Source organism: Schistocerca cancellata, chromosome 9, assembly GCF_023864275.1.
Source record: "Schistocerca cancellata isolate TAMUIC-IGC-003103 chromosome 9, iqSchCanc2.1, whole genome shotgun sequence".
Lineage (NCBI taxonomy): Eukaryota > Metazoa > Arthropoda > Insecta > Orthoptera > Acrididae > Schistocerca > Schistocerca cancellata.
Window position 1 is genome coordinate 112,028,364 of NC_064634.1, and position 26,221 is coordinate 112,054,584.

At 37.4% G+C, this 26,221-nt stretch overlaps 2 protein-coding genes across 4 annotated transcripts in view; one reads left to right on the plus strand and one right to left on the minus strand.

Annotated features, from left to right (window-relative positions):
- The window catches only part of LOC126100786 (queuosine salvage protein), a 38,472-nt gene extending 23,706 nt beyond the window's left edge, over positions 1–14,766 (minus strand). Inside the window, exons 1-4 of one of the 2 annotated variants that reach the window (XM_049911408.1) lie at positions 14,430–14,766; positions 14,103–14,333; positions 13,840–13,999; positions 7,488–7,601 (exon numbers count right to left, since the gene is read on the minus strand). In XM_049911408.1, coding sequence (XP_049767365.1) covers positions 7,488–7,601; positions 13,840–13,999; positions 14,103–14,333; positions 14,430–14,435 — 511 coding nt within the window. In that variant the 5' untranslated portion in view covers positions 14,436–14,766. Of the gene's footprint in view, positions 1–7,487; positions 7,602–13,839; positions 14,000–14,102; positions 14,334–14,406 lie in introns of both variants that reach the window. The other variant, XM_049911407.1, reaches the window with a different exon arrangement.
- Positions 14,767–14,923: 157 nt separating this feature from the next.
- The window catches only part of LOC126101615 (activating signal cointegrator 1 complex subunit 3), a 258,264-nt gene continuing 246,966 nt past the window's right edge, over positions 14,924–26,221 (plus strand). Inside the window, exons 1-2 of one of the 2 annotated variants that reach the window (XM_049912297.1) lie at positions 14,924–15,317; positions 23,495–23,604. In XM_049912297.1, the coding sequence (XP_049768254.1) occupies positions 15,193–15,317; positions 23,495–23,604 (235 nt within the window). In that variant the 5' untranslated portion in view covers positions 14,924–15,192. The remainder of the gene's footprint in view (positions 15,318–23,494; positions 23,605–26,221) is intronic. The other variant, XM_049912298.1, reaches the window with a different exon arrangement.

The window sequence follows — 26,221 nt, forward strand, 5'->3', positions numbered from 1 at the left end:
TAATTTGAGTTACCTTCAGGGGAAAACAATTTTCAAATAAGGTGCTAACTTTATTAATGAATGTTTTGTATTTTCCATTTGTGTCTTGGATGCTGTAAACATCCATCCAATTAATTTCTTTGATCAATCTCTTAAATTTCTCAGCATTTGACTGTTTTATTGGCCTTCTGTACACATTTCTGATAGATGTTTTAGCCTGACAATTTTCAAAATTTGATGTTAGGTGTTGCATGTCATGGTCAGATAGCCCATTTACTACTGGTTTTCTAATGTGGCTTAGTTGCCTAGAATTGTCAATAAAGATATTATCAATGGCAGTCTTAGAACATTTGTATACCCTAGTTGGCAAATTTACAGTAGAAATTAAATTGAATGACAATGTAACTGATTTCAGTAACTGTTCACTGACTGTGTTTTTCAGGACATCTACATTAAAATCACCAGCAACCACCAGTTCTTTGTTTTTTAATTTTAGATGAGATAATAAATCTTCAAGACTGTTTATAAACAGGTTGAAATTTCCGGAAGGTGCTCTGTATATGGCTACTATTATAAAGGACCTATTATGAAATTCTATCTCTGTTGCACATGCTTCTAAGTGCTGATCTAAGCCAAATTTATTAATGTGAGTATTCTTAAATTTAAAACTGTTTTTAACAATTGTGGCAACTCCTCCTTTCTCCTTATTTTGTCTACAGAAGTAAGAGGCTAACTTAACTTCTGTAAGGTGTAACATATCTATACTAGTGGTCACATGATGTTCAGAGAGGCAGATTATATCAACGGGGTTCGATGACTCTAATTCATCAACGCACATAAGTAGTTCATTAATTTTACTTCTAAGCCCTTGAATATTTTGATGCACTAAAGACAGCTGGCATTTCACATTTACTGAGATGAAATCAGTTAGAAATAAAATTTCTGCTGATTGCTGTAAATTTTTAACCAACAGCTGTGTTCGCTGAGCCAATGTGCCAGGATTATGCTGTTTGATTTCTTTCTCAAACTGATGGTTTTTTTCAATCTTTACTTCTCTCAGAACTTGACTTCGTTCTGTCCTACCTATCCTAAAAAAGGTGCTGCTCCAACACCTATGACCATTGGTATATTACCACTCATGACAGTGCCCCCCCCCCCCCCCCCCCCGTACATTTCCTGGTATTAGCCCAACCAGTTTACCCTTCCCTTTCCTGTTGAGATGTGGGCCATGTCTAGTATAATCCCACCCTTTCCTGTTGAGATGTAGGCCATGTCTAGTATAATCCCACCTACTGAGAGAATCAACAGGAACCAAACCAATATGTGACCCTGCACCCAACCCAAGTAGCCATTCCAACTACAAATTAACTCTCCCGACAGAAAAGTTTAAATGAGGTCGGTCATGGCATTGCAGAACAACATAAACTCAACACCGGTATGTCTCGTTGCCCACAATAACCACGGTGTCTTCCTTGGTAAAATCTTTACAGAGTGAACCTCAATCCTCTGTCACCTGACCCAGACCAGCACTAGGTTTAAAAAAAATTGTGACCTGGTATTCTGATCCCTACTGGTCCAGCAAAAGTTGGCCTACACCTCTGGCATGTGAACTACCCAACAACAAAACTTTCTTTCTCTTTGCTGGCTTCCCTACATTCTTATTCAATTTTGTTGTGCCCTCTCTACACCTACCTCTGTCTGAGGCCCATCAGCTTCTAACTGAAGCAACAGGTCAAACTTATTCTTCACAATTAACCACAAAGCTGTCTGACAAAGTTCTAGGTCCATTCCTCCTATCAACTGTTGTCTCTTCCCACCTCTCTTTACCCTTCTCCCTCCTTAACCTGTTAAGATCTTCCCTAGCCTGCTCTAACTGTGCCTGAAGGGCAGCAATTTTCCCCTCCTGTTCCACTATTTTCCTATCTCTACTGCATATCCTACAGAACCGCTGATGAGTCTGATCCACTTCCCCATTTCCCACACCGTTACAGTCACCCCAATGGAAAAAAACTACTGCAGCCATCACACCAAACCCCGGAGCTAACAATTGTATGGCACGTCAGGCACTTTTCACTCATCATAAAAATCTTACTTTAACGAGAATAAGTCAAATTAAATTGCTGAAAAACAAGAAAACACATTTATGAAAGATTAGGTCTAGTCTCAATCATAGGTAAACAAAGTTACTTTAGTGACAATAAGTTAGATTACCGAGAAAAGAAAGAAGAAAAACCCATTTACAAAAATTAGGCCTAGTCGCAACTGTATGTAAACAAAGCTACTACCGTATGTGCAAAGTTTCCATATACTGGAACTTAAAATTTACACTGTGTTTATCAAAATAAGAGTTAAACAACAAAGGGATAAACTTTTCTTAACTTGCTGGAACAGAACAGAACAATTAAATGAGTTTCTATAAGTCTTACTGCACTAAAATGTACACAAGAATATGATCATAACCCTACTTTATGTTCCTTTCGCGTTTTCTGGAATAATACGCAAAGAGAAGTGAAACCTTTAATAGAAAGCTTGCAAAACACACTAATACACATATTAAACTAGTTTCCTGAACTAAACTGAGTTTTATTACATTCTAAATCACGTATCTGTACAGCAGCACAAAACTCAGTTAGCTTGAACAGAAAATATATACCTAGCTTTTTAAAACATCATATATAGCCTATGTCTGCCCAAATATTGGGTTATTAGAGTATCATGTAAAAATATGAAGTAAATCCCTCAAGAACTTTTCCCCTTCATAAATTTGTAGATATATGTGTCAACTGACAAATATGACTCCTGCAGGTAAGCATTTCCCAACAAATCTGTCATAATTTTATAAATTTCTCAAACAAATTTTCATTTTTATTCAGGTCACAATTTTCTTGCAACTATGCAAGTCAAAATGAAAGAAGAGTTCTTATGTAAGTGGTTTTACAAAAAATGATGTCACTCTTTAGAAGGAATGGAAGCAGATATGAGAAACTTTAAATGAGGGACTATAAAAGGTGGAGTTCAATATGTAATATTAATATATTCTATATGTAACATTATAGTATTAATAATTCCAGTTCATTCACTGCCTGTCCTTCTGTCAAGCACATGATGCAGTTAGGTAATTTTGTGTCTGATTCTACAGCATCTAATTTTGGTTACAGTATATGAAAAGCTGTACAAATAGGCACCTCATAAAAAACAAGGGTTAAAGAAACTAGTGTATCTTAAGTTTTGAAAGCAGTGGACAATGAAATAGAAGGAAGAGTGAGAGAGGAGAGAGAAAGATGGAGTGTTATTTATAATGCAATCAGAATACAGGAAGCAATAGAATGAACAACATTAAGTTACAAGGCCACATGATAATACCAGTGAAAAATGATTAATGAATAAGGCTCTACCTATATGGTTCAACTCCATAAGGATTTTAGGCCTGATTCTGACTGTAAAGTAAAAAGTAAAATTTGATATGAAGTGAAACCTTCTCTACTTAGTAAAGTGTTTCTGATTTATCTATGTGACCTTATGATGGATTGTCTAGTATGACAATTTCACTGTTAAGATGATCCTGACCATGAAATCATCATTCGAGATTCTCAGTCATATGGTTCCACAATGAAATATCCTTGCTTGCTTTCAGATAAATATGTTTTCAAACTACAGTGCCCCTCTCCCATGACACAACACACACACGTGTATGGCTACACTAAACTATATTTGTCCAAAAGTTAGCAATGTTATCAGTCTTGTTTATGTGCCTTTCAGTGACTAAACATCTCAACTGTTTCAGGAGTTTGTTTCCTTATTCTTAAATTATTTACATTCCACCATGATTTTCCACTGGCATACTGGGCCATTTTTGTTTCTGTATAAGAAAATGATATTACACAGTCGAAAAATCAAAGTTAATGAACTATGCTGATGATATATGCTTCATCATCTGAGGCCGTTCCGAACAGTTAACAATGCAAAACAATACAGAGAACTTTAGTATGACCAAAGAATGTCGTATTCATGTATAAACTCACAGTTAATAAGAGAAAGACAATCATGGCGAAGTTCCTGTTAAATTATAATCCATCTCAAGTACATATAAATGCCAAAGTGGTGCCTCTAGGTGAACATCTGATAAATTCCTAGGCATTACAATAAGTTAGCATCTTATAGGGAGAGCATATCAGCTACAACTACAGAAAGATCAGCTGCAATATTTACTTCTGAAAACATCTTGCAAACATAATAATTCTTCAAACAAATCTACTATGGATTAATTCTCTCCCATTTGCAATACTGAGTGAAGATCTGGATTGAGGAGCCTGCAATATCTGTATGAATAAGGTATTCACATTCCAGAACAGAGCAGTTAGAAAAATAGTCAATAAGAGTAAAAGTCATTTCTGCAAGGATTATTTCATAATGGGTACTTTACTAATTGTGTATGGGTACTTTGCTAACTGTGTACATAGAGCATGTTCTTAAGACAATTGTATTTGCAAGAAAGAGTGTAGAAAATAGCATAATCAATAGACATCCATAATTACAATACATGAATTACAGATAATAATCACATGATAACAAATTATAAAATAGCCATACCACAGCCCATGTTACTGGTGGAAGACATAAGCAACTCTGTGGAAATCTTTTATATATCAGTTTCCAAAATGTTGGTGGCCGTAAATATGTATATACATTTAAAAATATCTGATTATAATATCTAATATGCAATTATTGTATATATTCATTATATTTATGGTATGATAATGTTAAACACTGTTAAGTTATTGTAGATAAAAAAAGATTGTTGTTACTATTATTTTCCTATGCTGAGCCACTGGTCATGGGTAGTTCTTGTGAGTGATTCACGCTACAAGCTGGACAATGAGGTGAACCTGGACAGCTCAACTGGTAGATTCCTGCCCATGAGGCATAAAATCCTCGTACAGCACGTACCTGTGGTCACATGTCTGGACTAAGAGTCCTAACAGACATCCTCCTTTAGTGATCATTTGTGGCCTTATAGAGCTTTAGGGGACACACACACATTATGAACAGTAAACTTTTTGAGGAATGCAGTGCAATTAGCAGTTGCATACTATGTGTCAAGCACCAGGGTAATTGCTAACATCTGAAAAGCAGCCATATAAGCCGTATAACAATGGTCACTTGCAGACGGAAGAAATTTCTTTTGCTTGGTTAAGGTTGCCTTAAAAATTTACTAATGTCAATAACACACTACCACAACTATAGTAAAAAATTAATTGCTGCAGTACTTTAATATTTTCTTCATGTTCATCTTTAAGAATTAGTAAAGGAAGCATCTACATGCAAAATTTGTTATGTTATTGGGGCTACAATTAGCTGCTCTGTAACTAGGACAGTGTCCATGGCAAACAATGACAAAAACTACTGCTTTTTTGTTCTGATCACAAAAATTATTTGTTAATCAATCACTGTACATAATGCATTTCAAATTAGTTCCATTATCAGATCTGTGAAAAAAATAAAAGTAACAACTGAAAATATAGTCCACAATTAGTAGACAGTTCAAAGTATCATGTCATACAGCCGGCCAACATGTAGTGCCTGAACAATATGGCTTACAAGGTAAACAATTACAATGTCAAAGGAAGTTACAAATCCTTGCTTTACAAATGTTAAACAAGAGTGTAACAATAATAAGAAAGCAATAATAACTGAAATCTCCAAGTTAATAACTTATTACATCAATACCCATAACCATTTATTGTGTAAAAACAAAAGACTAAAAATTGGCTTCAAAATGCAGTGGCACACAGAAGAGCAAGTCATGCAGAAATTGCTGAAACCCTGCACATAAACATATATATGGCAATTCAATACACAAATGAGGGTATTGCATGTGATGTATGGCACAATACTTTGTACTGGCTGTGTACTAATTTAAGTCTCCAACACTGTGTTTTTAGGTAAATTTTAAATCACTGCTGTTGTTTCGTCACATATCTGATGGTGAGGCTAATCAAAATGCATAATGTGCAGTGACTGACTAATAACGAATTTTGTTAACCACAACAAAAAGAGGTTACCAACAGTGCTGCGTAATGGTCACAGTTCGCTTATAGGACATTATGTTCAAAGTTATACAGCAACAACAATAATTAAAAGTTGTCTAAAAATCAAGTGCGAACTGATATCTTAAATTCGAGGGTTGGAACTTAAATAGTGGCAACTATTTATTCATAACCAACACAAAAGAGTTACATGTTTGCACCTGTAAAGTAGTCACCAGTGTTGTGTAGAACCTGCTGCCAGTCATGTGGATGGCGTAGTATACCATTAGCAGAGCCTATTCTGTTGATGGTGTGAATGGAGCGGTCTACTGCCTGTCGAATCTCTGGAACAGTTCTGAAGCGAATGCCACGAAGTGGTTCCTTCATCTTTGGAATCAAATCAAAGTCACAAGGACTTAAGTTTGGGGAGTATGGTGCATGATACAGTACTTCCCAGTCCCTTTGACCGAAAAGAGCAGCCACAGCTTGCGCTGTATGTGCCCGTGCATTGTCGTACAAAGTAATGGGTGGGTTGCGCAGAAAGTGTCACCACTTCTTTCGCTTGTTCTGTACAGTAATGCTGATTCCCTGCACACCTCTTGAAGACCTTGATGACACTGTCATGCTGTATGACCTCTGGCACATTCAATCTTGATCCAACTCCATTGCTCCTGTTTTGAAAACATAGTGACACTGTTACATGAGACTGCTCGCTCACAAGTGACTGTATTTTCCTCGACTGTGTGCACTCCGGTGACGTTGGACAGGCGAGTCCATTTGCTCGGAGGTGAGGTAGGTATTTCAACAACATGTGCTATCAGTGACAATAGTAGATTCCATTGCATAGTGTCTCCACAGCAGTGTTGCCACTATTTAAGTTCCAACCTACGTATAAACTACTTAATCTTGTATAGATTATTCATTGGTATCAGAAGTACCATAACTGTAATCTGTCAACATCATTTTACTCACGGGTTATTACGCTTGCAAGTGGTGTTCTCAGGTATGGCACCATAATGATTTGTTAATTTCTACATAATTTTGGTCTTGTAAATGGAATCTACAGTACAGAAAAGGTAACTATAAACATTTATTATTACTCATTGTAAATCAGGTTGTATTAGCAGCCAGAAAGTTAATAGTCTTTGCAACACACAGGTATTGACTTTACTGGATGGAACCAAAGTTATTAAAGCATAACAGAGTAATCAATTTGAAAAACTGAGTGCTACACCATAAAGTGCAGCAGCAGCAGCAGCAGCAGCTAATAAATTAAGGTATTTTATGTAAAGTTGCCTGAAAATGGACTTGATTAACATTTAAAATCAACATGCATATACTGTGGACTGCCAAATATGAACAAAACTAACAAAAATCCTACCTGTGCTTGCACTGCTGTGAAACAATTAATATACACTTTAATAGTGGTTCACTAAATTATATCTGTAAGATGTTAGTAACATACAAAAGAATGATTATTACCTGCATAACCTTCAAATTCTGCCTCATCTCTGAAACAGGGAAAATTGTCGACCACAAGCTGAAGCAATTTCTGAGCAGAGTTTTGGCTTTCTTTTAAACAATTCACAAATGACCCTAAAAATAAAAGCAATGTTACTTTATTTTGTATTTCACATGGGAAACCATTCAAAAACACTTCATTACACATCAAAGTTTTCCTTTTCAGAAACTGTAACCCATAATCGGCCCCATAAACTTTTTCTGGGTTGTACAACATGTCATTCTGTAAGATAACGCACCAATGCACCCTGTAACAAAACCCACTACTGTAGTGGCCTCCATCAGGGTGTGTTATACTATTGGGCCAACAAAACTCTATTTCACAGCCATCACTCCTGCTTCTACGGAGCAAAAAATAAAACTATTGAGTGTTGAGAGTGGATAGGGTGGGAGCTGCATCCAGTTAGTGTCCACTAAAGTATGATGGTGTTACACTACATGCGCCAACACATCTGAAATCACCTGTGAATACGGATCAGTTTACATCAAGAGATACTGTCTAAAAGAACTCTGATAACAGTGTGAGAACATCAAATGCAGTAAAGTGGCAGCCGCTCAACTTAAATGTACCCGTATTATTACAGTATGCACTCTCTTGCTGAGTTGGTTTCATTCTGGAACCAGCCCCTAGACAGTAGCAGGCCAGTCTTTGCCATAATCTTTGTACAAGTATTAGTTGGACAAGCTTCCATTGAGACTAGGAGGGTTGGGAGGGAGAAATTAAGTGTTAGGATGGTTTGTGATGCACACTCACATGGTTCATTTGGTAAGGGCATTGCCTGCAAAAGGTGAGGTTTTAAGTTTGAATTCAGTTCAAGAAATATTTTACACTGTAAAATAATTTCATTATTGTGCATATTACACTGCAAAGTGAAAGTATCATTCTGGTAACTTAAGATGTGCAGGGTGGCCAAGTTCATAGCCTAATTCTTCTTCTACTACTAGTAGATTAATCTACAGAAACGTCTTACTTCTTACAGCACTATTTCTGATATTCTGTTATAGAGAAGAAAGTTGAAACATGTTCTGCCACATACAATGCAAAAGCACTAATTCAATATATTTGAAGGTACACACTTTCATCATTAGAAGTATCTACACACAAGAATCTTCACTGCGTGGAACACATTTATAAATGTTCCTCACAATAGTGTCCTTTAATGAACAAAAGGTAAAATGATAAACATACTTAAAACAGGCAATAAGAAACTTGCGATCAATTCACTTGTAACCATATCTTCTACTTAAAATGTAGCACATTAGCACCTGTCTTTCTGCATCCATACCCATACTGTGTAAACCAATGTGAAGTGCACGGCAGGTGTACTTCCCATTGCACTAGTTACTAGGACTTTTTCCTATTCCATATTCAAGTATGGAGTGCAGGAATAATAACTTTTAAACACACACACACACACACACACACACACACACACACACACACACACACACGGGTCAGGGAGGTGGGGAAAAAAGGAACTGTGGGTGTGGTGACAGTATGTTACCGTAGGATAATTACGGAAGTGGATAACTCCCATCTGCACAGTTCAGAAAAGCTGGTGATGGAGGGAAGGATCCAGATGGCTCAGATAGTGAAGCAGCCATTGAAATCAAACATGTTATGTTCAACTGCATGTTGTGCCACAGGAAGGTCTACTTTGTTCTTTGCTATAGTCTGGTGGTGGCTGTTCATCCTGGTGGACAGCTAGTTGGTAATCATACCAATATAAAAAGCTGTGCAGCAGAGCTGGTAACGGCCCCTGATGGGGTGGGATAAACCTGTGATAGGACTGGAATATGAAGTGCTGGGTCGGTGGATTGGGCAGGTTTTGCACCTGGATCTTCCACAGGGATATGATCATTGTGGTAAGGGGTTGGGACTGGTAATGGTATAGGAGTGGACTAGGATGTTGTGGAGGTTGGGTGGACAACAGAACACCACTTTAGGAGGAGTGGGAAGTATCTCAGGTAGAATGTCCCTTATTTCAGGGCACAATAATACATAATCAAAGTCCTGGTGAAGGATGTAGTTAACTTTTTCCAGTCTGGCATGGTACTGAGTGATGAAGGGAACACTCCTTTGTGGCTGTGTGAGTGTGTGTTGTGTCTTTACTGATGAAAGTTGTGACCTAAAATTAAATGTGCGTATCTTTTAATCATGCCTGTCTGCAACTTTTTATTGTCTGTCTTTTCTTGACACATAGACACTATACTTCTCATCAACACATTTCTTGCCCATTTCAGCTACTACTAATATTTGCAATCTAACAGTAAATGTCTTACAATGGACTTAATTTAATTTCATATTCAGTACTACAAATGAGCACCAGATTTGAACATGAATGTAACTGTACTGCATATTCATGAAAGTTTGTATTTCAGCTTGTCATTTCTACCATTGCAAATAATAGGTATGAGGTGCAAAATGAACACATTGGTGGCAGCACTGTATGAGAATGATGGAAATTACCAGTCCCTGCTCCCAACTACGAGGCAGACTGTGCATTCTCCTTACTCCCTGAGTGAGTGACTGGATCAAGAAAGGATAGAGGCACTCTAAATGTAATGTAGACTCAGCACAAGTCACATACATTTCATCGAAAATGGACTTTTGCTGTCTGAAATGTTTATGGTAAGTACAATATTTCATGTGCAGAATGCATGTCAGAAGCGTTTCACTCCCGAGTTGTCCCTCGTGTATGGATGGGCCAAAAATATTGATATTTAAAAATATCGATATTGTTGTCTTGAAAATATTGATATCGGTACAATATATATTGATATTTTTAAAAATCTGCCCTTCCCTGTGTCCACACAATCACTATGGTAGCAAAACATAGGGGGTTGTAGTATATTCCTAGATTCCTCACTTAAAGCTGATTCCTCAAACTTTGTAAGTAGGCTTTCTCAGGATAGTTTGCATCTATCTCCACGCAGTGGCGGGTACAGAAAAACATCAAGGAGGGGCTTTAAAGATATCTTAAGCTACCTTTACTTTTACCATAATAAAAAATAAACAAGTCACATGCAAAGTTTAAGAAAGTTTTATTTAAACTGATTACACACATATACAATACAATCCCATCTTATGCTATAAAAAAGTTAGGTATGGGAAACTATTGTTACGTTATTAGTAAAAATATTGTTACCAGTCTCACAACAATATTTTCACTGACAAATTACTATGAAGTACTGTTCTTAATACCTCACAATCAACTGATCACTCTCACTCTTGACTAATCTTCACATCTGCACTTACTACAACTAGGAATTTTTACTTATTCATTCTTCAGTCTTAATATTTCTGCTTCTGAATGTAAATTAGCTTCCTATTCAGCGAATAGTCCGTATTTATAATTCTAGGTAATGAAGGTTCTCTGTACAGGAAAACAGTGGAATATTTGCAACTTTTCTTGAACAAATGCCAGACAGAATAACATATCGAGATCACTAGAATGGCCACGACTTTCATTTGAGCAAAATTCTTGGATGGTTAGTGCAAGTGATTTGCAATACATCTCATTTGTAGACTGACTACATTTCCCTACTATTCTACCAACGAACCAAAATTTGCCACATGCTTCACCTAAGACTGAGCCAATGTGATTGTTCCATTTCATACCCCTACATGTTGTTACACCCCCGTACTTCTATCAGTTGACCGATTCCAGCTGAGACATTGCACTTCTACATGTGTCAATGACTCTCCATCCACGGTAACTTGCTGCATCATCGTGAATAAAAAATCCTCGATGCTGACACAAATTTTTCATTTCATACACCTTACAATTGCACTTTTGATAACAAACATACATATGGTACTGAGTCAAACACCCTTTGAAAGTCAAGACAGATTGCACCCTCCCAACTGCCTTGATCCATGGCTTTCCAGGGTGTCGTGAGAAAAGTGCGTGCTGAGTTTCACATGACCTATGTTTTTGGTATCCATGCTAGTTTGCATGGAGGAGAATGACCATTCTTTTTGATATACCTCATTCTCTTTAAGGGCAGAATATGTTCCAAGATTGTACAACAAATGGACGTCAAGGATACAGCCAGTAGTCTTGTGGATCACTTCTGCTATCCTTCTAGTACACATGTGTGACCTGTTCTTTCTTCCAACTACTGGGAACAGTTTTTTGTTCAAGGGATCTACAGTAAATTATAGTTTCAACAAAAATAAATCAGTATATGTCGAGTGTGAAAATTGGTAGTGACCAAGTATCAGAAACAAATGTGCATGGCTGCTTGTCCAGCAGGTAAACACATCTGGACATCAACACATCTGGAGCATGACCGAACACCTTGGATACATAATCAAAGAATCAAATACAATCCCACCAGAGACCACTGGTATCAAACATCATTTACAGAAATGACCAGGAGTTCAAATTACACATACCACCAATGTTAAGGCAACCATGTCACTAATATGCAAGCATTTAAAGCAGCCTAGTTGAAACAGATGCTATTAAAATTTTAGGTTCCAAAAAATGTCTAAAAATGTAATTTGCATCAGATGCAATCTGCTCATTTAATATTGCTTCTTTTTTTCTCAACGGATTTATGTTTACTATGATCAATAGCCTACACCACCTTCATTTCCCATTAGACTAGATTTTCAGTATAGACCCAACTTTGCCCAAAGAATCTCACAACTGTCAATTTCAAGCTTTATCCAACTTTCTACAAATTGTATTACATGAGTTCCATGAGGAACACTTTGAACTCTGGGACTTTGTAGCCAATTCTTTGGCAGTTAAGCATCTTGTCTGTGGGAACTGTTTCTTTGTATTGCATTTACTGGACCTTCTCTCTACCAAAGCATCTTTTGCATAAGGCATTGAACAAGTCAAGTTTTAAAGACACTTCTGAAAGTGATTTCTAGGCATACTTATTTAAAGTTGCAATAATACACTTTATACAGTAAAATGTACTTGGATAGACAAAAATCTCCTCACCAAGTGGTGGCAGGAGAACAAACACATGAAAAAAGGTTTTACTTATGCAAGCTTTTGGAGCCAGTGCCTCCTTCTTCTGGCGGGAGGGTTGGACAGGAAGGAAGAAGGGAAAGGAACTGGAGAGGTTTAGGAGAAAGGGTAGTTCAGAAAAGGTATCCAGGACCGTGCGTTAGGGGAAACTTGCTGGACAGGAGGAGAAGGGAAGACTGATTGGGGTCTGCACCAGACAAGTGCACCTACTGGTTCATCGTTGGTAGAGATCCTATTAGGAGCACTGTAGCATTTTAGTGCAACCGGGTTTTTACCATTTATTACAAGCAAATTATGCTGTGCCCAGTTGCTAAGTTGTTTTGTGACAGTGCTTACTGATTGCTGTAACTGTTCACTGCTGCCTCCTTTTAGTAGAGTTGTCATCTGCAAATATAACTGTTTTATGTGCATCCACATTTAAGATGAGATTATTCCCATGCAGAAGGAACAGAAGGGGTCTCTTTACAGATCCTTGGCGTACACCACATTTAATTTGTTAGTAGTCTGGTAAGTGTTCAGATACAGTTTTTCGGTGGATATTTGTGTGTTTTATGCACACAGCCTCCTTATGACAGCTCAGGAAGGAACTGATACAGTTGTTGGGCAAACCTCAAATATCATACAATGCTTTCACTTGCATACATCTTTCACTAATATGAGTACTTTAGGTTCTCGTACTGGTATCATTATTTTGACTGAATGGAGAATCACTTTAAAAATAAAAAAATAAAAACCTTGTGCGCCCTCCACACATAATCAATTAATTTTAAATGGTGTTTGTGGACCTTGTAATTCTGACATAAAGTTACACAGGAAGAATGGGATAATACTGCAAATCAATAGCAGTATGGCACAACTGCTGTACTGGTCACAAAAGATGAAGCCACCGGTTGATAAACTAAAGACTGACGTGTTTCAGGTAGAACTCATCTTCAGATTGTCGTGAACATCTCGGCAATCACATATATAATGACAGTATATAAAAAAACAAAGCTGCCATGCTGCTGTCTTGATAATTTTATTAGATTTATTTCAGATTATGTATGCACATCAATAACAGCATTTATTTATAATAACAATTATAATAACAATTATACATACGATATCCTACAGTATTAATTAATGGTAGCTATTACTCTCTGTTGATGTATATTTTGCATTACTCCACAACTCTCAATGTTTCCCTTCAGAATATTGGTACAGAATACATCAGATGAACACGGGCAGTTATTATATATTCATGACATCCCATATGACTCATACAACTGTTTCATACATTTCAAATTATGAAAAAGTTTTAAATAATCCAAAATTATGCATACCCTGATACTTGTCCATAAGTACATTCCCCACTTCTCTTAAGCAATCTACTCTTGCATGTAGCAATGGGACATCAGTTTCCTTATCACCACGAAGTATGTGCCGTAGTTGATCCAGGGTCACATTGGAACAAAATTTTGCATCAGTCATGGGCACTCCTTCCTGCAAATCCATAATCAGACATTCACTTGGGGCTGCAGGAACGTAGCCATTGCTTGTTATAGCAATAAACTTTTTGTTGTGTAGTCTATTCTCATTGACGTACCGAAATTGCTCTGTTTACAGCCGCACAAAGGGCAAAATATCCTGTGTATGTTTTTCCTCGCCAAGTTACTTCCCATTTCTTGGCACAGCTCTCTGGATACCAAAAGGAAAAATTTAAAGTATCCACAAGAAACAACCAAGGTACAGCTGATTCATTATCAGAACTAGGGTGCAACTCATTCTGTGAGAAATTTTGAATAGCAAGCTTCCCACACTTCAGAGCCCGAAACACCTAAAACGAGTTGTTCATGAAATGCTATGAATGTGTATGTTATGTTACGGGCAAATTATCGTATAAAACTCACTTCCTCTGACAAAAGTTTTATACCATCATCTACAATTGAAACGTGAGCTGCCCGCTTTGCAATAAGTTCCGCCGATAATTTAGGAGATAATATTCCGATAAAGTTCTCCATCGATTACAATTCTGTTTCGAACACAAAATACTAAAAATACGCAAAGTAAAGATTATCAGCTACGGATGGCAAGCAGGATTAAGTGTTTTATCCTGTGAGTCGCACACACTGTGGGCTATTCACTCTCCTAAACAGGTTGCAGAGCCAAATATTAATTTCATCGCACTTTCACTTATTTGTGAACATAATAAAACTGTTCTAAATCAACCAAAAATCCCAACTCGTCTGTCAACACCTTCACGCAAACATATACAAGTATACAACACAATCACACCAAACACTTCAAGGTAAATATTCGCGGCGCGTCTCTGATCAGAGACGTAACACGTGGTAGTAGGGAAGGTTGGAACCCTGCAAAACTGATGTTGAATGTTGTGGTAGGAATGTCGTGTGCTTTTGTAGTGTGTTAAGACACCTGTCAACATAGAAATGGGTTGAGTACCGCATGTGTTTTATCTGTGCGGGTGTGGTGGCATGAAACTTGCACAACGTTGTAAAACTTGATAATTGCTGATAGAGAATAGTGTTAATCTTTAAAGAGATTCAAGCACGGTGACGCTAGGCGAATAAATTCTCCAATTTCTGCTACTCATAGCGACAAATTTGCGATTGTTTCGGCTTCAGCCTGGCGTGTAAACAGTGTGATACGAGACACTATATGTTAGTGTAAACATCATGGTGAAAGAATACCCTCGTTTTACTCGTGCCGTTAGGGCTTTTGCCAGTTTAGATCGCCCTAACCCACCAGAAGGCTCGACCCTTGAAGAACGACTGCAATGGGACGCCCAGAAAGCAAAAGAGTAAGCATAAATTATGTTAAGATTTCATTGTCGTCGTCATATCCCACTCAGTGTGAAATATTCAGCTCTTTATATAAATGTCACATTGATGCGATAACACATTGGTGACGAGATATTCAATCACACAGTAGTAATGAATCCAGCAATTGCTTAGTGCATTCAGCTAAATATTAGCGTTAGTAACTAAAAAACGCTAATTAGTGATAAGGGTTCAACATTACTGTAGTACTATTTTCGATTTTGAAATTGTTATGTTATTCACATTTGTGATAACATTTTACCGCTGAGCGAATAAATTCATTTGTTAAAAATTTTCTGTATAGAACATTTCTGTTAAGCAAACATCATTGCTCTGCACTTATATGTTAATCCAGAATGAAAAAAATTAATTAGGTAGGGCAGTTCAATATAGTTGGAAAAATAGTAAAGCTACATCAATGCACTGAACAACAATATTGCAATCAGATTTTGGGACATTTGAACAATGTTTATAATTTTCATTGTATCGGCAGAACTGAGTATCTTTATGTCCTCAGTAGTCTCCTTCAGTATCTGTGCAAAAGATTCTAATAAAGAAACCTCTTATCTCCAGACACACAGAAAGATATGGTTGGGGAAAAATGTATGATACTTAAATATTGATGATTGCTGTTTCCGAACTGATAGGAAAAAATGCTTACTTTCACAATAGTGAGAATTGTATCAACTTTTTAAGTGAAAACACAAGCAGTACTGTCTTTCCTTTATGGCTACAATTGTTACTTGTTGCATAAAGTATTCAGCATAGCCTTTGCCTCTGTTCAGCTATGTGCGTATCAGTATTAGTCATCGTAAAGGAGGAAGAAAATTGTAAACATATAATAATAGAACTTCATATCACAACTAAAGTATAATCTGGAATCTCCCATTTGAAGTACAGTGTTCTAAATGCTCAGGTATTCTACCAGCCGAATTTGGATAAGTCTCAATTGTTCAGCAATTCACAGACTATTTTGCAGCAATATTAGACAAGTTGTTTAGTACAACAAAACCAGAATTAAAAGTTAACAAACATACAGGCATATAACTTTTTTTTATGTATCTACAGAGCACTAATCATCCCAATAGAAAACATTATATGCAGAAGCCCTGCTAACTCGTCCAAAACAAACAAGTAGAAATTGATGTGGACCCTAAGTACTGTAAATGACATTCATAAATCGATACACAAAATAAGCAATTCCATAACAGAATACTATTTTGCACTCAGTAATTCCATCATAAAGTGTATGACAAAGGAAATAAAAATGCTACTTTTTTCACTGTATAACAGAGTACTACGTGAAGGAATTTTCCCAGAATGTCTGAAGCTCACAGATACTTTAACTAACCATAAAAGGAGGTGATTAAAACCTCCCAAATAACCACAGACCAATTTCAGTAGTAATAATCGTAGCCAAGATAATAGAAAGTATATGTTTAAACATATATACAGTTATTTTGGAAGCAACAAAATTTTTAATGTGCCAGAGTTCGGATTCAGGTCTCTTCCATCAACCGTAAAAACAGTCGAAGCTTTGAATGTCAAATCAAACACCTTTCAGCTGTCTAATTTCCAAACAGTTATTTCATTGGGCTACCACTTTTGGCAATATATTATGCCATCTCTAGGCCCCCTGCCCGACGTTTAGTAAGATTCCAACCTTGGTTCTGGTTAAAATAGGGGCCACCATTCAAAGACTGGTATCTGCACATTTCTGCTTAATTCAGCAATCACTTCAAATATAATCTGCTGACTGTTCAAACTGAAACAGTCAAAGATGAAAATCATCTACCAACTGTTAGATAAATATTCAGCAGATGATGGCTGAAGTGATCGCTGTAGCTAACAGAAATATACAGGTACCAGTCTTTGAATGCTGGCCCCCATTTTGACTGGAACCGAGGTTGGAACCTTCCTACACATCGGTCAGGGGACCTAAAGATGAGATCGCCAAAACTGGTAGCCCAATGAAGTAAGAGTTTGGAAATTAGGCAGCTGAAAGGGGTTTGATTTGACATTCGATACAAATAGCAGAGGTCCCACAACCATGTGCGAAAAAATGGTCGTACAGAATGCAAGCTTTGATGAATAATGTTTATGAAGGTTATGAAAAAAGGACATTGTGTCTGGAACACATTTTTTAATGAGTTAAGCACAGCATTTGACTCAGTGTCATGTGACATATTCATCAGAAAGTTAAAATATTATGGCGTAGAAAGTAAACCACTCAGTGTATTCAAATTTTATTTAAGCAAAAGTTTACAACTGGTGTATGCAAATAAGCAGAGCTCACCAATGTTCCCAATAAGAACAAGAATACCCCAAGGCTCTGTTCTTGGGCCTTTGCTGTTTATTGTCGAAATTAATTACTTTTAAAGTTACGTACCATGTAAGAATATACAGTGTGCTGATAACATGGCATCAGTAATGACAGTTGAAAATTTACGAAGCGCACTAACTAACAACGGAGAAATGGTGCAAATGACTAATCACTGGTGTCATGTTAATAAGCCAAACAGAAATGGAAGAAATAATTTTTAAGCTAAATGTAACCAAAAATGAAAATAAAACTGTAAAACTACTTGGACTATTCATAGACAAAAACTCTTGGTAAGAATGCACACATTATCTGCGCAGGAAACTAGCTCGTGTGCTTTTGTTGTTGTATAAATTAAGAAACCATATGAGCAAGCAGTTTTGCCAAAGTCGTATTTTGTTTTCTTCCATTCAGGTGGCAGAAGAAGACAATAAGACGTTTAGCAGGATTGCCACCCAACGAGCCCTGCAGAAACCACTTTAAATGTCTTGGCATAATGATATTACCTAATCTGTGTATATAAAACAGTTGGATAATATGCCAGAGAAGATCTGGAAAAATGCAACATGAGATGTGATGTGCATGTTCGCAACAACAGAAATAGTCACTTATTGGATTTGCGTTCATCAAGACTTGCTATAGACCATAATAGCTATAAATATTTGAGTCTAAAATTTTTCAATAAGCTACCATACTCAGCTTGTACAGTACCACTAGATAAGTACAAGAGCGCTTTACAAACTTGGCTTAAATGCAGTAAATTCTGTCCAATTAAAGAATTCCTACAAACTAATCATTATAGTATGTGTTTTTCCTGAGTGATAAAGAAAATATTTTAATTCTTAAATAAGCTAGTTATTTTCTGTGTTATTTTTTGTATATGTAATTGATTATTGTATAAAACTGCGTGAAGAGTTTGACGGAGCACTGAAAGACCTGAGTCGAAACAAGGCCCCGGGAGTAGACAACATTCCATTAGAACTACTGACGGCCTTGGGAGAGCCAGTCATGACAAGACTCTACCGTCTGGTGAGCAAGATGTTTGAGACAGGCGAAATACCCTCAGACTTCAAGAAGAATATAATAATTCCAATCCCAAAGAAAATAGGTGTTGACAGATGTGAAAATTGCCGAACTATCAGTTTAATAAGTCACAGCTGCCAAATACTAACTCAAATTCCTTACAGATGAATGGAAAAACTGGTAGAAGCTGACCTCAGGGAAGATCAGTTTGGATTCCGTAGAAATGTTGGAATACTGACCTTACGATTTATCTTAGAAGAAAGATTAAGGAAAGGCAAACCTACGTTTCTAGCATTTGTAGACTTAGAGAATGCTTTTGACAGTGTTAACTGGAATACTCTCTTTCAAATTGTGAAGGTGGCAGGGGTAAAATACAGGGAGCGAAAGGCTATTTACAATTTGTACAGAAACCAGATGGCAGTTATAAGAGTTGAGGGACACGAAAGGGAAGCAGTGGTTGGGAAGGGAGTGAGACAGGGTTGTAGCCTCTCCCCGATGTTATTCAATCTTTATATTGAGCAAGCAGTAAAGGAAACAAAAGAAAAGTTCGGAGTAGGTATTAAAATCCATGGAGAAGAAATAAAAATTTTGAGGTTCGCCGATGACATTGTAATTCTGTCAGAGACAGCAAAGGACTTGGAAGAGCAGTTGAACGGAATGGACAGTGTCTTGAAAAGAGGGTATAAGATGAACATCAACAAAAGCAAAACGAGGATAATGCAATGTAGTCGAATTAAGTCGGGTGATGCTGAGGGCATTAGATTAGGAAATGAGACACTTAAAGTAGTAAAGGAGTATTGCTATTTGGGGAGCAAAATAACTGATGATGGTCGAAGTAGAGAGGATATAAAATGTAGACTGGCAATGGCAAGGAAAGCGTTTCTGAAGAAGAGAAATTTGTTAACATTGAGTACAGATTTAAGTGTCAGGAAGTCGTTTCTGAAAGTATTTGTATGGTGTGTAGCCATGTATGGAAGTGAAACAGGGGCAATAAATAGTTTGGACAAGAAGAAAATAGAAGCTTTCGAAATGTGGTGCTACAGAAGAGTGCAGAAGATTAGATGGGTAGATCACATAACTAATAAGGAGGTATTGAATAGAATTGGGGAGAAGAGGAGTTTGTGGCACAACTTGGCAAGAAAAAGGGACCGGTTGGTAGGACATGTTCTGAGGCATCAAGGGATCACAAATTTAGCATTGGAGGGCAGCTTGGAGGGTAAAAATCGTAGAGGGAGACCAAGAGATGAATACACTAAGCAGATTCAGAAGGATGTAGGTTGCAGTAAGTACTGGGAGATGAAGAAGCTTGCACAGGATAGAGTAGCATGGAGAGCTGCATCAAACCAGTCTCAGGACTGAAGGCCACAACAACATAAAACTTGACACCACTGTGAACTTTGATGAAGCCAACTGTATGAAAAATACTGAAACTCAAATAAAAATGTTCTGTTCTATTTTATTCATTAAACTATTGGGGCTGAAATTGGAATATTCCTTGATGCCCCACAAATTCTGCATTTTTTCGACTGAAATTGACTGAGAAAAAAGTGTTGCATTACTTATTGAACACCCTTCATATATTTCGAAAGCATCAGTTCCTTTCTCTAGACACTGTTTGATTTCCATCCTATATTTCATCCTGGATTTCCCAGTGTTTGATTTTTACTAATTGTAGTAGCTTTTGATGTTGGCCAGTTTTTAGGTCTGTGGTCTGATTGTAATGAAGCGTGCTGATGATACGTAAATCACTTTGGTCAGTACCAGTTGACCTCAAAATGTCCATCATCTTTTTATGTCCCTTACAATCAAAGGCCTTTTTTTTAATTGATGAGATAAGTGTACACATAGACATTCATATCTCTGCTCTAGTACATTTAAAGATAAATGTTTCATAAGTTCCACCGCTATTTTAGTAACCAAACTGATTCACGTCCATTTGGGATTTCTAAATCCATGTGTGTGTGATGTACAGTCATAGTTTGAGTAGGTGAGACATCAGCTAATCATTCGATAGTCAACAAACTGTGAGGAGTTGGCAGTGGTATAAAAGTTGATCTCAGCCATTCATAAGGTAGTTTTCCTGATGCATAGATAATGCTAAAAAATAATGTTGGGAGGCTGAAGCCAATTGACTCCTGTTCAGCTGAAATGTTAATACCTTTAGCATAAAATCCATCAGGACTGGTGGCATTACTGTTCTTCTACTGTTTAATTGCATGTACTACTTCACTCTTTGGGATTTCAGGATTGACTTCATTGATAATTCTTGCATCTGGGGAGGCAGGTCATCTCTTCCATCTTTTAAAGGACTTCAGTATATTCCTTCCATCTTTTGGGTTTTCCTTCCACTCCTGTGACAATTTCATTATCCACATTCCTCAGTATTTGTCTGCATTGTTTCCTTTGTAGGCCATTCGACTCCTTCATCTTCTTTTATAAATTAAACTGGTTGTGTTTTTTCTGAAGTATCTCAATTTCTTTACATTTGTCAGACATTCATGATTCCCTCGCATCTCTGCGTTTTCTGTATGTGTTTTTATGTAGGTTTTTGTATCCTATGGAATTTTTTGTTTTATATTGCCTTCTTTCATTCATAAGCTCCAGGATTTCATCAGTCACCAGTTCTACCTTTTGTTGTTGGTGCTACATCCAATGCAACTTTTCTGAACTAGGTTATGGTATCTTTTACATTGTTGGCGCTGCATTCAATGCAACTTTTCTAGACTAGATTATGGTATCTTTTACAATGTTTGTGTTGCATCCAATGCAATTTTTCTGGGCTAGGTTATGGTATCTTTTACAGGGCTCCAAGTAGATTCAACTTCTGTAGGCTATCTCTCTTCTGTTGATTTCATCTTTTCCTCTTGAGCAACACCAACATTAGCTCTCACTTCAGAATTTGCTAATTTTCTTATATCTATGGATGTTGATATGTTAAGCACCTTGTAGCATTTCTAAGGTATTACATTTTAAAGTCCAATTCTACTGGCTTGTGGTCACTGTAGTCATTCAGCACCAGGGTGGTTTTTAACGGATTTCACAGTTTTCTTAGCTCGTTTCACCAGAATAAAATCAGTCTGATTTCTGGTGGCCTTTTCTTCATTGTCAGTGGGTGACATCCATGTGTGTAGCCTGCTGGGATGAAGTCTGAAGACCATAGCTCCCTACACCATTATCTTCTCCACCAGAGCCCATTGTGAGTTAAACCACGCATGACCAGTGTAATCTCTCATTTCTTGTGAGTTTCATTGCTTCATCCAAGGTGTCATCATCTTTATATGATGTTTGTGCATGAACCCGAATAATGTTCATAGCACATTGTGATGTTTGCAAATTATATTCTGTGTGTTGTTTGCTAGAAATTCCTCAATGTATTCACAAAGTTGTCTGATGTCCCGAAAGCTCTTATTTTGTTAATTATGTAAAGACTCTTACTGTCTAGAGACTAATGATAGCAAAGTAACTTGGGAATCTCATTTATGTCCGTGTGTTGTAGAAACTTAGAACATATTGAGCTCTAAAATAATGAGGTGTCTCGAGTAAAAGGACTTCCTCCATGCCAACCAGCATGGATTCTGTAACAAAACCCAACATGTACCTTTCTTGCACATCATCATGGAAGCTGCGGATCAAAGCACTCAGGTGGTGCACTGTCTCTTCTCATGTGACAAAATCTTAGCTGTGTACCACACCATCTTTTGTTAACAAAAGTGCAAATATATTGGTTGTTAAACAAAATTTGTAACTGGTTTGAGGCATTCTTGGTAGAAAGAATGCAGCCTATTATCTTGGGTGGACAATCAACAGATGTAGGAAAAACTATAAGCATACCTCAGGAAAGGGTGTTGGGATCCTTGCTGTTTGCATTGTGTGTAAATGATTGCGTAGGCTCATAGAAAAGGCAGGTGACAGGTTTCTGTTAATTAGTAGGATACTGGGAAAATACAGTCAGTGTACAAAGGAAACAGCTTACAAATCACTTGTATACACCATCTTAAAAATACTGCTCAAATGTATGGGACCTAGTAAAGATAGGACTAACAGAGGATTTTTCAACAAATAAAACAAACAGCAGAACTAGTGGCCACTGGTTTGGCTCATTGGAGAGCATCATAGAAATGATGCTGAATAACATGAATAAGCAGAAGCTCGAAGATAGAGATGTCAATCATTCTGTGAAAGCCTCCGTACAAAGTTACAGCTGGCCGGAGTGGCCGAGCGGTTCTAGGCGCTACAGTCTGGAACCGCTTGACCGCTACGGTCGCAGGTTTGAATCCTGCCTCTGGCATGGATGTGTGTGATGTCCTTAGGTTAGTTAGGTTTAAGTAGTTCTAAGTTCTAGGGGACTGATGACCTCAGAAGTTAAGTCCCATAGTGCTCAGAGCCATTTGAACCAACAAAGTTACAATAACAGGTGGGAAGAATCTAAACATAGTCTTCAGCTCACTACATATCACTCCTGTACGTACACACTCTAAACACATAATGAGACTAATTACAGTGTGCACAATGGCATTTGACAAATCATTCTTTCCAGACCCCCCCCTATGAAAGTAGAATGGGAAGAAAACCAAACATGTGGTATAGTAGTAAGTACTGTCTGACATGCTCTTCAGTGGTTTACAAAGTATGTGTGTAGATGTAGGAAAAGAATCCTGAAAGGTACTCCCCATTATTATGTCATGCTCATTCCACGTTTTTTTACATAAAACCATTAAGGAACTTTGTACTTTCTACTTCTTAAAACAACTAATTACCTTACCCCTAATTCCATAATGCTCCAATTTACCTCTAAATGTATGCTTCCTTTAATAGGCGTTTAAGCTGGGCAGACATCCGTGCAAATCTGGAGACACTGAATGGCTCAAAACCAGGTGTTGTGAAGCTTTTAAATCATCTGCGTTCGTTGGCTTTGGACATGACTGGTATGTATTTTTTTATGATGAGTGGTGGCCTGTTGGCCTATTTCTTAATGAAACCTAAAAATTTGATGTGGCATCTTGTAAGTTTCCAGATATTCATTTGGTTTATGTGCAAAAATTTTATTACTTTGCTGGTGGTAATAGGGTATGGAATAAGTAGAACAGTGAGGGGGAGTCTAAAAGCAACATAAATAGTTTTTATACAACTTTCAGGTCCTGTAAGTGGTTGAGAGAGAGAGGGGGGGGGGAAGGGGGGGCAGATTATATTGATACTCAAATATGGCCATGTTTGTCTGGAAGAGAGCTGTTGTTACTGTCCTACATGGCTTGTGGCAAGGCACCAAAAGAAAGACTAAATCACATTGGCTGCTGAGGGTTAGTAGAGGTAGTAGCATAGAACTGTTCAGATATGGATCATCATCTGAAGGTGATGTGCACTCCAGCTTCTGCACTGCAAGCCATACAACCATGTAATTGGAAATCGTGTTCCGTTTGTTGTTTCGAGATTTTATTGTTGCATTTTAGTCATAGTGATAATTGCAGCAATGATGGAGAGTTGTGTTGGCAACTGTATGTGTTCTGGTATCAATAACAGTAACTCAGGTCAAATAGCACGTGCAGAATGGGCTGTCTGCGATGCAAAGCTAATCTGATCAAACAGTTAGGCAAGTGTGTGAATTTAATAGATGATTGCAAACTGTCATTTTAGTTTTTTATAAATCATTTCTTAACCCTAGGATGCCCAAGCCTTTTTTTCTAACTTGGATGCCTAAGGGAGGGGGGAGGGGGGGGGGGGGGTTCGGCGAGCCCACAGGTATTAAATAAGTTTACTGACTAAAAATTACAACTTTCAAAATGGTTTATGTATTTTAACTAAGGCATCAGTTTAATTATGTTGTTAATTGTTATAAATATTGGATTGAGTGAATAAAAAATTGACATACTACAATACAAAATACAGATGTGTTCATATGCAATAGACTACTTTGAGTCCTCAACTTCACAATTTTTTCTGAATGTGTGTTACACACATGTTTATGACACTGTCCATAATACTGTTTTGGTTTACTTAGATTTTTGTACTTCTGCTTCTTTGTTTTAGCTTTTCTTACACAAATATGGCACCGGCCTTTCCCTGCAGGAGGCTGACGTGCTTCTGTTGTCACCTCTTTGATTTTCTTTTGTAGAATAGTCTCCATTGATTGAAAAATTTGGTTAGATAACCCTCTTGCTTTGGCACTTCTTTCTTCTACCTACAATTTCACTTGTTCCATCCCAGCTTGCTGAAGATAAAAGTTTCTGTTTGTTGTGTTTCTTCTCATTCCATCTTGGATGTTGCTGGATGAATATTGTGGTTGCATTGATAGCACAAATGTCGATGAGAGAGTAAAATACAGATAGAGGCCATCTCTTTGTTCCCCTCTTGCAGGTGTACATACTCGCAATTTGATCAATGGTATCAATTCCACCTTTAGTGGAATTATAATATGCATTTATCTCGGTTTTGTTCTTCTCTCCTCCAACAGTGCCTTTATCTTGGTGCATTGTTGACAACATCAGTAAGTTTTTACTTGGTTTCGTTTTTGCTGTGTAGGACACCAAAGTTACTGGAGGCCTACGTGTTGGGAACTGCACTGACTCACTGCAAGTTTACAAGATAAATAACAGCTGACTGACATCAACAATCACTTCCTCTGAAAGTAAACCAATTGTTGTGAATATCAAGAATACCAACCAACAAGAAACTAACTTGCATTGTTGTAGAGATGAGAAATACGAAATCCTACTAAGGGAAATTTTCTATAGCATTGAAGTCTACGGAGGGGGAGGGGGGGGGGGTGTTGGGTGTTGGACCCATAAAAAGTTTTTTTTTTCTTTCAAAGCAGGAATTTTCTATAAAATATATTGACACTAATGTTTCATAAAATAGCGAACAAACAATAACTCAAAGGGAATATGTAGTATGAAAGTTACTTGGGCAAAAGCAGGGGTCATAAAAAAATTATAGGTTCAACGAACCCTCCCCCCCCCCCCCCCTTATGCGTCCTAGGGTTAAGTCTGAGCCATGCGACAACATTTAAATGGCGTATTCTTTGCAATACTAGTAAGCGGAGGGTATTACAGTGTAGCAAGGTTCTGTTTACTCTGGATGGTCTGTGTGGCCATCCTAAGACATCATGATAGGTCTGCTAAAAGAAATTCGTTGGTTTCTTTGCACATGTGACTGTGAAAATGCAGCATGGATGTTATCCTGCAAGGTCTTTTGCAGAAAAGCTCACTGAACTAAGGGTTTCTGCATGTGATATGTTTGTCATTTTATGCACAGCTATTATGTCTGCATGCAGACAAATGCAGTATTTCCACACTCTTTGTTTGCTTTACCTTTCTAGTCAACGTAACAATCTGTCCTCAACCTTAACATATGTATCTGAACAGCACAGTAAAAAGACATATTCCTACCAGAACATATTCCTTCCTGTCTCACTTGATCAGACAGCTGCATCACATGAATTCTTGTAGGAAGCATAAAATCTGACTTTGAAATTATCTCTCTCAATCACTTAAACTGATACACATTTCCAGCTCCATAAGATGACTAACATCCCACCTCCTAAAACAG